Source organism: Magallana gigas, chromosome 6 (genome assembly GCF_963853765.1).
Source record: "Magallana gigas chromosome 6, xbMagGiga1.1, whole genome shotgun sequence".
Classification (NCBI taxonomy): Eukaryota; Metazoa; Mollusca; class Bivalvia; order Ostreida; family Ostreidae; genus Magallana; species Magallana gigas.
This window is the reverse complement of record NC_088858.1, coordinates 44,220,515-44,235,239: the sequence shown is the minus strand read 5'-3', so window position 1 is coordinate 44,235,239 and position 14,725 is coordinate 44,220,515. Positions and strand designations below refer to the sequence as shown.

The following is a 14,725-nucleotide window of genomic DNA, read 5'->3' as shown; positions in this document are numbered from 1 at the left end:
AAAATGTTCTGACACGTAGTCGCGCGTGCGTTTATCTTAATGCTCCGCTAAATTAAATAACCGCCTTGTTATATTAACTTATCTTTTTTAGTATAAAGTATACTTTTTAAGAATGTCTCCATTTAGAAGCGCCTTCAGTCATAAAAAAACATGTTACAAGTAACAGAAACGTGTTCATAACGCGCGTGCACTCCATGCTTTTCAATTAGCAAACATGCATAAGTCAACAAATATGTGCATTTAACATGTCACGGCAAACGGAGAAATATTGCATCACCCCCATGTAAACCTGCTCCATGGGTCTTGTAAACATATATTTGTGTTCGGCCATTATGAAATGACCCATACCGAATTTGTTATTTTTCTGCTTTCGAGAATAAAACCTTAATTTGCAGTCCATGTAAACTCTCTTTTAAAGCTAATATCCCGACTGCAGTATGACCCCAATGCGATTTTGTGTCAATGGCGCAAACGTGTTTTGTCTATAACCGTTACAAGGATTCAATACACATTCATATTAACGGGATATAAGATTAAATGTAAACCTTTAGTGTTGTTTACTTGATGTTTGTGAAAATTATTATTGTACAAAAAAGTAAACAATCTCTCTCTTGATATTCATGTAAATGCATAGTTTGATTAAAGAGGTCAGTTATGGGTTTGATGCCGGTTTGCCGCATCCTACAACGCACCGTGGAAGCACTTCCTCCTGTTGATGGCGCGGCACGCAATAGGGCGTGATTACTCTCAGACTGATGAGGAACAGTTGTGTCAAAATTTGACATATCCATGGTGGGAGTTACTAAAATTCCCATTTCCTTCGGGTTTCAGCGTTCAAGGACGGGTCTCTTCTCTCATGGAATCCCGTGATTCAACGTCATGTTATGTATTTATGTAAAACAAAAATAAAACAATGCTCCGATACATGGCATTCCTTATTCGTTTTGGGTTGGCTCCAATTTGTTTTTATGAAATATTAATAATTGTTCAAATTAATATTCCATGAAGCATTATTCAACATTTTTTCAAGAAACTTCAATTTTTTTTTTATTTTTCCTTTCTCCTTTTCAACATAAGCGTATTTTGGTTTAAAGAAAATCAATTATAAGGATATTTCGGAATTTTTCATTTTTCTAATGAAACCAATAAAAAATCGTGTTGCATGTTTGCCTTGATGTTCCGTCGCAAGCTGTCAACACCAATCGTCTGCCCCTTCCAGAAATCCTTTGAAGGCGGGACCAGTTGATGATGCCCAGAAGATTTTCAGCCGTAAACTTTTGGTTACCTCCGTTCTCTGCCTAAGTATGAACATATGCAGTGAAATTGAGTAACAGATTCGCGGTGCGCTATGACCTGGTCATTGCGATTAATGGCATCACCGGAAAGATTGAGTAGCACGTGTTCACTTTAAAAACTTTTCGCCGCAGACGACCGGGTCAAAGTAAGCCCCTTGCATAGGATTTTTCAGCAGGCGTTGCAGGATGTCCACCCACCAATGGTGTAATTTGGATGGTCATTTAGCAAAGACCGTGGGAAAAGAAACGCATTTGAAGAGCAAAATTCTTTCGGAGAAATAAACGCGCGTCAAAGTTACCCAAATCCTTTAAATCCCTGTTCTTTTGAATGTAACACATATTCCCTGTTAACATTAAAGATGGACACGGTAATGATGGTGTCAAAATTAATTCGCAACGAATTAAATATATATCTAGGTAGAGGATATTAATTATTCATTCATTATGCCTAGCATGACTTCATGTTAACTAACTCAATTATTACCAGAAACTAGGGTGCAGTAATAAGCTAGTCATAAGGTAATTACATCGAGGTCAAACATGTGAAATTGATTGAGTTCAAAGCTAACCCTGTTCTGGCTGTCCAGGGTGATGTAATAGAGATTGACCCAGCTAGACGGGTTACAGTTGCACAAGAAGAGAGACCATAGAATTGGCAATTATCTACCACTCTATTAGTATAGCTTCTAAGGACCCAGTCTCACCGACAAGGCTATGATTTTAAATAACGTAACGAGAACAAGTACATTAGTACTTTTGACTGCAGTTATCACAAGGCAGGTGCGACCAACATAAGGTGTCACGCTCAGTCTAAATAGCGTTTTTGTTCATCGGTGTTCATTTATTGGGAGATACGTATACCGTTTCATTATTTGTTATTGCAAGTGTAATAACATTACGTGACAACCCCTTACGATTGATTGTAATGTTTCACAAAGGACTATTTTATCACATTATTGATTGTTATGTGTCATATATTAGATTATATGAATCTGGTAATTTTAGTAAGTGTTATAAATTATTGATTGGGTGTTCTTGATGCTTGGTTTTGCGTGGAAATAATTTTCCTTGTGACTTCTACAGATGACATTAAAATGACTTTCTGCTTCAATTGTTAATCTATTGACCCAGAAAAGGCATCATGCTTATTGAGTTTTATTAACTTTGATAGTTTTAAGGCTCACTTTTCGCGCAACGTTTTATTTTTAATTTGAATTAGAGTCTTGTAACTAAGCAATTTTTCGTTTTTGTACATTCTAGTGTATTCAAATAGTTCACGGATGATCGCGTTGAATGTGAGAGAGTGTGTTCTTTCAAACTCTTTATCCTATCAACGTTATGTAATAAGTTACGGCAGGTGACGGAAGAGCCGCGTAAAAGTCGGTGTAACCTAGCGGGTTACGCAACACTGAGAGAAGAAACACAAAGGCAAACCGAAGACCATAGCTGATAAACTTACAAACCGTGAAGAGGTTTTATTTGGAAATGGCATAATTCATCCCAAATCTTACGCAAAGGTACCAACACAAAGAACTTGGTACAAGAATTAAAGCAAATGCGGTCAGACGAACAGGGGGTCAGAAAGACACTGTGACATTACAGTTGTTGATTTTAACAGCGCAAGATTGTTAGTAAAGTGTTACCATAGAAAACGCTATTTGACGCTTATTCTAAATTTATTTTAGTCGTTTAATAATAGATAGCATTAATTTGACGTTAAACGCGTTACTAACGCTACAAAATAAAAGATTTACACTGTTGTAAGCTTTCAAATTGACGAAAAATTTTGATTCCAACCTTTTATAAATGCTGTAAACGGTAAAGACGGAATTTTTCCTGAAGTTTATTTTCCTTAAACTTGAACATATTTTTTTGTTATTGAATATTTTAATTTTAAAATGTTGGTATTTAAAGTTAAAAAAACAAAATGTCTTCATTTCCACTTTTAAACCAGTCTTATAGATAACTATAAAACCCTAAAAAAAATTCTTTTTCTTAAGAATGACCTCAAATTTTCTTTCTTGGAGGGGTCATTTGTGAAAAGGTGCAGGTGAAATTAATCCCCTATGATGGCGCTTTACAAAGAATGACCAAACGGTGGCCCGTGGTCAAACAACGTCCTCCAGCAGCGAAGAGGTCTCATTTACCAATCCAAAGAATTACCTTTCGCAAATGAAAAACACAAATTCATATCATTTTAATCAACGCCTCATCGGTCTCGCATTACTTGGCTCGATAAAGAATCATAAAGGTTATGAATATTTATAGACCATTCGTCTCATTAATTTTTCGCTTTTCAATCTTTGTTTTATGTTGACGTTTTCAAAATAATCTGTTTTATTGTGTTTTAGAATTCCAATAAAAGAAACTATTCCAACTCGTGCCAGATGTGGCCCTCGGAAACTAATACTATTGGACACGTTCGGGGCGGGCATTGTTCCTCGGGAGGACAATCCATGTATTTATGGGTTGTATATTCTTTTTTATTTGCCCCCTTTGACAGGGCACACGCGGGTCATCAAAGTTAAACCCCCTCTCGTGTCTTGGATGGGCAAAAGACGACATTCTTAATCATAATTAGTTTCTTTATCACTAAAAAAATCATAAAACTTTTCAAAAACCACCTGACAATGAATATAAAGGTATCATAAGGGTATGCGAATGGGTTTTTTTTTTCCATCGAAGATTTTTTATTCTTAACCTTAAAATATATCTTTAATGTTGCAAAATGAAAAATAAATATTTTATTTAATGTACAGAGATATTAGTTTATATTTTATGGTCGTCTTTGATGTATTGTTTTGCTAAAAAAGTTTGCCAAAAAATTTTTAAAATAAAAATGTTAACTAAAATTTGCAAAATAATTACGAATTGGATAACTTAATATTTGTTTTTGTTAAGAGGTTGTGTTTTAGTATTGTAGACAGTATGGATATTGTAATGAGCTAACTGTAATATTTCTAAAGTGTTTTTTTTCATTTTGTTAATTTTGAATGAACTCGATGGATTAAGATGTAAATTCAAAATTTACAACATGACATTCTGAAGCGTAGGTTTCGTTCAACTTTTTGCCTTGTTTGAAGCTAATTTTTTTCAAAATCTATTTTTTTAATTTATAATCGTGTTACGATTTTTGTGACGGATTTTTTTGGTGCATGTTCAACATACAAGCATACATGAAAATGATTTGTTAGTCTTATCACTATATAAAAACTATAAGTGAGAGGTAATAGAAGAATTGGCGTTGCTGGAATATAATCGAGTCTATTTAATTTTAATGCAATGCGAAATTTGTATATAAGGGTACTAGTATATACATACATATGTCTTTTTCAAATATATTACAAAGAACAAGTGAGACACAAAAAGAGTTCTCGGGAAACTCAGTTGAAACGTAATGGGCGTATTTGGTGGTTTGTTCTATATCGCTCTAATAATGACACTAAAATTACAGCAGATAGTTAATATGGCTTTAGGGTTCTTAATCAAGAAATGACACAACAGCATCACAGTTTACAAGCACGCTTCATGAAAATTTAATTACTAGGGTCCACTTATTGCCTGGACAAACAGCGACCGTAGATTTTGACAAGTAAATTATTCAATAATTTCCTCACAGTGGAAATTTGTATCTCTGACATGGAGTAACCAATTGATTAGGATGGAATCAGACGGCAACGGTTGCGAAACAACAGTGTCTTGTTTCGAGTTTTCAAAGCGCTACCTGCTTCACAATAGCTCGCACACTTGACAGCAAATCCCTGATGGCTGTAGGACTCTGGAACTGTCCAAGATACAAACCGACCGGACAGGTTCTAATGACTTGGAGTTTTCCCACGTTTCAGGCAGAGAAAAGAAAGCAACAATTCAGTCGTAAATTATGGATTTCACACAAGTTGACCAGCGCGATCGAATTATATAATTAATTGAATTCTCCGGACATATTACTGCCATGTCGTAAGCGGCCATTGAGAGACTGAACAAAAGGTGCGTTATTGGAGATGCATCCCAATCCGGATGCAGGGACTGTCCTCTTTGTTCGGTGTTGTATGGGACCCATTCTGTATTATTTTTAGATATTTGTTCATTTAGAGCACAGTTGGGGAGATTAATAATTGAAGATACCAAGCAGATTGCGACGGCTTGACATTTCTAATGGTAATCTGCGACAATAATACGCGTTGTGAACACGCATCTGACTATGGAACTTCAGGCGGGAAAATGTTTAAAAAGTCGGTGATGAAAGAATTCATAGACTATCAAATTCATGTAAAACTTCCGTTTTTATATCAATGTCTGTTTCAAAAATTTGCCCGTTTACAAAGCTCATTTTTCTGCCTCTCTGGTTTACAACAATTTTGAAATCTTGACAAGAACTATTCCCTTTTTTCTGTTAACACCCAGCAGAGAATATGACGTTAAGGCTACAACTCAGAGGACTTTTTTCAGCACCATGTACTTTTGTTTCAAGAACTGGTCATTCTTGAAACGATCTATCGAAGTGGAATCAGAACAGCAGCATGTGGCCAACGGTCAGCATCAGATAAAATCACTTTGATGGATCCCCTGCTTCTCGACTTTATGTCAAACAAATGCTAATGTTTATGTAATTTGAAATGCCCTTACTTACTGCTGAAGTCATGTAAACAAACACACGGGATAAAAGGGGATAAGATTTCCCACTTCTCGCCAAAATACCAACCATAATCGCCCCGGTGTCGGTCAGTTTGAAATATATTGCACGAAATTCAATATTGCGAATTTGTTCGGTCATCTTGACCGCTTCCTCTCAGCCTCGCATTCCTGACGAATTTAGTAACCACTCCAAAGTGATAAAAATATTTCTCATTTCTTGTGTGGAGAGAGAGAGAGAGAGAGAGAGAGAGAGAGAGAGAGAGAGAGAGAGAGAGAGAGAGAGAGAGAGAGAGAGAGAGAGAGAGAAATGCAATTACACAAACAGAATGCAATAAGCTAAATAACATGATAAAAGCTTGTTTCTGGTTGTCAATGACCATTCCGGGGTCCGCACATAACATTATTTTTCGCTTCTTCGGGTAATGGCAAAATATTCAATTACCATCTAGCTACTTTCCTTCAAAATTGTTAAAAGGTTTTTACCCATTGAATCCATTGGACGTTGTCATGCATATGTCATCTCAAATATTTATTTTGTAAACTATTGCCTATTTTATTCTTTGAGAATGTTTGACTACTTTTTGAAATTTAAATACTTTTCCTTTTTAATCATGGTGGCGTAAATATATATTTTTACTAAGCTATTGTAACATTGGTTGAAGTATTAGTAGAAGACAATTAAACTACATGGAATTCATTGGATACTTGTACATATGTATATTCATATAAAATGTTTAATTTACATTACTAGTAATTGCAAGTGCATTTAATCATTTAACGTTTATTAATCAACGCTACCTGATTAGCGTGAAATGTTTGGATCACAATGGATAAAAATGCGAAAAAATTAGCACCTGATCCATCGTTATAGAGTTTATAATATGTTTTGTGTCAAAATGAAATGAGCATTATAAGACCGTGCACATGTATTTATAAAAAAAAAACTAAATGCAATAATTATACTATTGTCCAATTATTCAATTATTTAATCACCAAAGACCAGTTCACTGGTATATGAGGTTCATAATAGCAATATACAATTGGACACAAAAACAGGCAAGGGTCACAAGAACTAAGTACTTGTATATGTAATAAAGAAAACACAGTAGTAAATTACAGTGGGTTGGTTGTATAGGTATGTTATGGTCAGAGGCTTCTCTAGTATATGAGGCATATTTCAGTTTTGATCAATTCGAAAGTATAATCCCCGACTCAAGTCATTTTAAAAACAAAATTGCCAACGGACTACAAATGTATTTCTCATGATAAAGTTCATAATGTTTCAGGAATGGCTGTAAAATTGTTAATGAATTTAACGATGAACGTATAGTACTTCTCAATTAAAAGCAACACCACAATCTGTAAAAAGAGTACAACACGGTCTTCAGTGATCAATTATTTACCAAACTACAGGTTCTAAAGAAAAGAAAAACCAATTAAAGCAACGTAAGTGAAGGGAACATAAATCACTATTTCATTTCGAACAGAGAGACTATAATATCTGGGAATGGCAAAGTTCCATGTTCCTCCATGTCACTAAAAACCAAAAAACGCTGTCGCGTGGAGGAAAATTAAACCCAGTGCATTAAGTTCTTGAGTTTTAACAACCCTATTCTCTCTGGATGCGTCCAGAGTACTTCGGCCGCTCGTTACGTATAGTTCTGTCAGTTCCGTATGTACTGTGGTTAACGGGGAAGGACGTTCTCCAAAAGTACAAGGCGACAGAGGTTAAAGTTATAGGGAGTGTGTAGAAACATGACGTAACTTTAGTATGACCGGATATGCATTCAATTATCATATGGTTAAACTTGACCGATTCCTTTGCCCGTCTGAGAGGGAGAGAAGAGGGTCAAAAACTCGAGGTTAATACGTTAACTCATGAAATCTACTGGTCATGCGGAAAACTTACATAAAAGGACACTTCAAAGTCTGTCAGTACATTTGTAATCTTTTGATAATTTTTGTAAAAATAATGAATATTGACAATGCCATATGGTTCCTTTCTCTCGGTGCCCTCTGTTCCTGTTTCAGTCGATAAATGTTACGTAGAGTTACGCCATCGTTTGCCAGTTTACAGTGCAGATAAGATCGAATGAACACTCTGCGCAAAGACCTTGACTTGATTTCGAAGCCCAATATCGTAACGGCGCACTAACTTCCGTTTCAGGCATGTATCCTTGTGCAACATTACAGCACAGATCCTAAAATTGTTCCGCAAAGTGCCCGTTCGTGCTCTACAATACATTTCCTTTTTCCCAAAGGTAGATGGCCGTATTAGGTCACATTATGATTCTGATATCTATTGTAAACATAGCTTAGGTCAGCTGTAATTGTATTCATTTGTTAATACTTAAGGTAACAGCAAATGATTTGCCCTATATTCCAATTGTTTGCTCGCCGCTTCGATCATTTGTTGCATAACGACCATTCGAAGTTACATCATATTCTTCGGTAACCTTATGTAATTTTCGGGTAATCGTTGACTTAGCGATAAAGAAAGATGGCAAAATTTCAACAGACCGTGAATAGGAATTGTGTATCGAGAGGCCAGTTATTAAATATCCATTTAAAAGTTCAAACCCTCAAGGGAAAACACGATTTTACATGTACGCATCTCAAAATATTCTGTTGTCTAAAATGTAATTGAACTGAGCTAAAATAGGATTCTTGATAATATTAACACCAGCATTTAGTGCCCATGACCCCGATATTTGTCCAGTCTACTAAATCCGCCACCACATTCTCCCAAAAGGTATTTACTAACAAGATTTATATTTTCAGTAAAAGGTAGATTTTTGTTTACTTGAAAAACAGTGTACATGGAAATCAAAACAAAGATTGAAAACAAAATAAACATCAAAACACATTTTAAATTCCCACAAAACGTAATTGAAATGCAACACAAAATTATTCTGACTCAGCTTTATTTAGTTTTTCAAGATTAAATAACACTGATTGTGAAAAAAATGAAAAATAAAAGATGCACCAGATGAAGTAAAAAGAGTATATATAATTTATACATATTGAAGTATTTGAAACATAAGCAGTTTGTAGATTAAAATCATATTCTTTCAAAAGAAGAAAGTATAAAGCTCTCGAACAAGTGGATTTCAAATATTACAATTGAGATCAGTACCTTAAAATTTTCTTTGAACATTGAGAGGAAAAAAATGTTACTCAACCGACAATTTAATTTACCTATCAAAGAAAGATGTCTTTTTATATAATCAAACATTGTTGTTGTGATTTGATTCTTATTTCCAATGTTTATAATGGAGAAAAATGAGTTGAACTTCGAAAAAAAAGATGAATTAACCGGGTTTAGAAATAAAATTATCATCTATTTTCATACAAAATAAAAAAACAGAATTATGTTCAATTAGTGACAAAATATATGTAAAATAAAATTCCTGAAATGAGTGTATGAGTATCTGTTGTCACGTGACCATGTTAACAACACGTTTTTTTTCACACTGAAGATGCTCTGATGTAAAGTATAAATATATAGACTGTAATATTCTGTAAATTAGACAAAAAGAAGAGATTGTCCGAGATTTTATCCCAGCCGAAGTTCTGTTAACAATAGCACATAAAAAAACCATGATAATAATAAATATTCCTCTTGAATTAAAAACGAAAAAAAATGCACAATGTTATAACTCTTTCATAGCACTGGACACAAGCACAGTTGAAATTAAACCATTCACACTAGCATTCATTTACATTTCACACATACATGAATCATTTGAAAATAAAAGACAAAAAGTTCAGCATTTGATCACTTAAAGAAAGAAAAACGAAGGCTTTAAAATCAGCATTTGATCAGTATGTTACCAAGAAAAAAATATTAAATGACTGTAAAAAAATATAATACTACCTGAAATATTTAAAGCACTGGTGAAATGTATTGCTTTAATTAATCTGCAAAGATGTATCTTTGTAGTAAAAACTTTAAAACTAAAATGGACGTTTTGCGGACAAAAAATTGAACTCAGTAACTTAAATCTAAATGTGTCTTTGTGTTGCATTCTCTTGCAAAGTTAATCCGATCCAGCGATTAAAATACAATTAGCACTTTCGTCTTTCTTTTGCACCTTCAATGCCACATTCAAAGTTTGAATAATGAGAGCTCTTAATGTTCCACAATCTCATAATCTGTTATACAACATGTAATGTAACTTTGCTGTTTCGTTTTTCAGAATAGCAACCTGAGCACGAAGTTTGAGGTTTTCTTGTTCCAGAAATGCTGCCCTCATTGCTATTTCTTCTTCTTTATGGCGCCGGGCATCCCGCGACCGTTTAGCAGCCTCGTTATTTTTCCTTCTCCTTTCCCAGTAAGCGTCATCTTTCTTTTCCTCTGGAACAGGTTTCGTCTTTTTCGGGTCCGTTAGATCCGGTCGAGATTCGGACCGTCTTTTTCGTTGCAGTAAATGAGACGTCAACGGTGCTAACGGAAAACCGGGAAATCCTGCGGGATTCTCGTACACAGCGGGGGGAACCCCCAACGCAGCGGGGGAGGTTACTGTAGGGGATAGAGGGGAAGATGGCGTAGTAGTTGCCATACTGTATATTGAGAAAGGGTCCATGGGGTACATTTTAAAAGGCCTCGACACAGTCGGAGAGCCCAATTTGTCCGAGCCTCCAGCATCTTCCTCACTTTTAATGGAGGTACTGTTCGAATTTTCACCGTGCGGGATGACCGGGGGATTGCTGCCTCTTCTGTCGAATACACTGTTCTTCAACGAACTGTCACTTTCATTTCCATCGGAGTGCACTGAGGATGCGGGGGAGTTCCGTCCTGACCCCCCGGAGTTGGAGTGGGTGGAAGTCCTGCTGAGAAATTTAGAGGCTCGTTCTAAATCCACCCCTGGCTTAGAAGACAAGTCTAAGGCCGTGTCTGCCATTTCGGCAATCAGCTGAAAATTGAAAACAATATAAAGTCTATATATTTTTAAAGATATATATTCAAAGAAAACAAGTCAAACAAAACATGTTTACATATAAATCAAATGCAAAAACATCATTGTGTTTTCCAATCGTCTTTCATCTGTACCAACGCACAGTTGTTTTCAACTTCCTAAACTGTCATGACCTAATAAATATCTCCCACTTGGCAAAAAAAAAATATTTCTATGAAAACTAAAAACAATAGGAAATAATAAATATGTTATAAAATTACCTTATATAAAAATGATTAATTATTTATTTTTACCTGTGTATGTCAAAACGAACTGTTCTTATTGATAGTTTCGTCCTACAGTGGAGAAATCCCGATAAAAGTCTCTTAACACTAGTGCCTCCCACTGACCAGAGTTAAATGAAAACTGACCAACCAATGGCCGGCGCTTATACGCTTATTTGCAGTGGATGAACTCGAAATGACCTTCTTGCACAATAACTACATAAAGGCCTGCGCATGTGACGTATCTGACCTATTTCTCTAATCACTTTCATTAGAACTTGTTTCTTTGCTTAGAGGGACGGATGATGACCACTGCAAAAAACAATAAAAGCAACATTTGACAAGTTTTTGTTGTAAGCGTCGAAGGCAGGATATAAGGGGCCGTGCCAAACGGGCGTAGCTGAAGTTTGAATGGATATATTTCTTGTTTACCGGAAGTTGTTTGCTGGGGTCAAATTGACCGCAAGGCGTTTTTGGCCAATGATGTAGAGGAGATACAAAATACTTCGTCTTCAGCAGTTAAATTGTTTAATATGAATCATACCTTTCTCACAGCATAAGAGGCAGAGAAGGGAGATGTACTGTTTAAACATGTAATAATCATTATGTTTCAAACACACTTGCAACATCGCAAAGCATGATCCTTATTAGATAATCTCTCTGAAATTCAAAGCACCGGGAGGATGGTTATTAGGTAAAATTTGTATATTATGCAACATGATTACGCAAGTGGCGAAAAACAAATCTGTGCTAAAAAAACCCCGAATTAATTACATCATCATTGAGTTCTATCACTGGTTGCTGGGGCGAAAAACGGGGAACGGTTAAAGCTATTTGTGGCCAGTCGATCAATAGCCTGGTGTCAATATGTTATAACACTGGCGTAACACAAACAGGTATTGTGAGTCAATGGTTTGCACGGCACTTGAACTTTAAAAGCAAATATTGTAAGTCCGATACCACTAGTCCGCCATTTAAAACAAAAAGTCAGCTTCCAAGGCCTCAAGATAGAGCTGATTACGATGTCAGTAAAAAAATATCCCAGATACAATGATAAACAAACCGTATTCGTAGGAAAATTGTTATATTAACGGCAGACGTTTTTAATGCAGAAATGAATGTTAAAAACATTTTTAAGAAACGAGTTACCACATGCATTAAATAAAAAAAATCAAATATAAATCTAAAATGATGCTAATGATCATCTACTGATAGATATACTTTTCAAAGTCATGGGCTAAGAAAAAGACGTGTTTAACTACATGTAATCAAGTTATAGCAAGTCTATTTTTAAGTATCCTAAAAACTTGATGGACGTGTATTGAATATCGCATAAGCCATTCAACACGAAGTAAAAAGTACAGCTTATTATGTTGCTAATTTGCATTCCCAAGTGAGTGTAACAACTGTTTTTGATATTAAAAGACACAATAGGTAAAATGATAATTCCTAATATAAACTAGAAATTTAATTGCAATAAAAGTAAAAACAACAATTACTTCATCCCCTTCACCCCTACTATCCCTCCCCCACGAAAAAAATAATGAAAAAAAGTAACCATATCCATCATCAAATAATGAAGTTTGATAGGTAACAGGGCGAAAATTCCAAAACAAGTAAACACACAGTATCTAAATCCAATTTAAAAAATAAAAGACTGAAAAGAAAATTTTTACTGAAATGTTACATGTAATAATGTAATGAAAGAAATATCATAACAAATAAATATGGTCTCATTGGTGATTATTTCTTTGTGGCCAAAAAAGTGCCGAATTTTTCCTAATGATAGTAAGTCTAAAAAATAGTTTTTCCCCTTCTTCGAATAATAGAACAATAAATTTGTATATACCACATATAAGTATCCAGCTGATGATGAGGGGACAGTCGTAATCCAATCAAGTGGGGGTCGCTCTCTCTGTCACCCACTCAAGTGGGACTTATGCAAGCTTGTAATTGGCGCACTCTTTTTATTTTCTAGTGTTTCCGGGGATGGATACTAACAAGACTGTTGCGGCCTCATATGTAATACATATAAGTAAATATCTCACCCTCCAAGGCCCCTAAGGGGGGATTTTTTGTTATATTAGTGATGTGTATTCAGATAAGTACGACAAATATAGAAGTACATAGTAAATTGTAGAGTGATATAATATAAACAACTTCACACTCAAAAATATTGATCGAACACTAAATCAATTACATATGGAAATTTAAGTTTACTGAAAGCAATTACTTCATATTTTTCCCTTTTTTGGTCCCCCCTTGGAAATACATTAACATGTTAATGAAGATTAAATATCATTATGCCGGATAACACAACACTTTGAGGCGGAAATTCTCTTATCATTACAAAAGAATAAATAGACTTGTTCGGGAAAAGGAGATTTCCTTTTACATCTAACCGTGAAACAACGAAATTAGGGAAAAGTCATAAGTTAAAATACAAGGATCAATGTCCTTTTTAGAATCAATAGGTCCAATTAAAATTTTGGAAAACCATTTTCCAGTTCGAGGATATCGACCAACGGAGAATCCATAATTCATTAGAATTTCTTGTAGAAACTTGTCACGAACAAAAAATATATTCAACATTTTATCAACGAATGGCATGCAATAATGAAATGCCATTAATCGAAATAAAATGATATGAAGTCCGAAAGACATATTTTTTAAACGTAATATGTTGATATATTTATTCAATCGTAGGCATTGGGCGGAATTTCCTTAGCAATAAATAACCGCGTGTATGTTTTCAAACAATTTACAAGATTTTTAAGAGACAGAGAATTAACAAAATGATTTGCTGTCAAACTTTTTAAATCACCTGTAAAATTCCCACACTAAAACTGTAAGCTTAGTCGATATTAGATTTATTGATATCAAAAAAATTAAATTACCCGATTCTAGTGTGAATTAAGCATTCAGTATAAAACAATAACCTAAAGCATACAAAATAAAATTAATTCTAGATGTAAAATTTCATATTTGTTGCTTAATTATTCAACTGTAATTGTATCCTACCAATAAAGTCAACGCAGTGGACACCGTACTGATAATTAATATTTTATGTCATCTTTATTTTGAATCTGCGGAGGCACAAGAGAAATTAAAAATCGGGATTTACTTGGGATCTGTCAGAGCGTCTTTAAGAATGTTGACATCCGAAGAATGCAATTTATCCGTTGTGTCTCTAATTATCCCCCTTGCCTCTAATCTGCCCTTTGTCCCGCGGATTTCATCCATCGCACTATGACATGCTTTCTTGCCATCATTGACTGTTAAGTTGCATTAAGTTATAGCAATATGAACCCACTGCGGCGGTTTCTTATCTAATGCCACACAATCCATTAAGACCTAATTAATCATAAATATGATCATATTGAGCGGCATTTTCCGGGGGATGATGGTTGATCATTCCTTATGTGTGTCCTTATGATAGATGATAATAATACACGAGGACTTCACGGAAAATACATTGATCTGCAAAACACATGATTAAAATGAATACAAAGATGAAACTCGTGACGATTTATTTAACTTGAAGATTCTGATTTCCTTAATGACTAGATGCAGAACCTGACATATAAATGAAGTCTTGTAATGGTGAAAATAC

General features: G+C 34.9%; 1 protein-coding gene across 2 annotated transcripts; it reads right to left on the bottom strand.

Annotated features, from left to right (window-relative positions):
* Positions 1–8,836: 8,836 nt before the first annotated feature.
* Positions 8,837–13,115, bottom strand: LOC105349084 (transcription factor VBP). 2 transcript variants are annotated; one of them, XM_011458755.4, is made up of 3 exons: positions 12,962–13,097; positions 11,143–11,424; positions 8,837–10,846 (listed from the first exon to the last, which is right to left on the bottom strand). In XM_011458755.4, the coding sequence occupies exon 3, from the start codon at positions 10,832–10,834 to the stop codon at positions 10,079–10,081; it is 756 nt and encodes a 251-aa protein (XP_011457057.1). In that variant the 5' UTR covers positions 10,835–10,846; positions 11,143–11,424; positions 12,962–13,097; the 3' UTR covers positions 8,837–10,078. The 2 variants fall into 2 exon arrangements, with proteins under 2 accessions (XP_011457057.1, XP_011457058.1); XM_011458756.4 differs by lacking the exon at positions 11,143–11,424 and having other exon boundaries at positions 12,962–13,115.
* Positions 13,116–14,725: the final 1,610 nt, after the last annotated feature.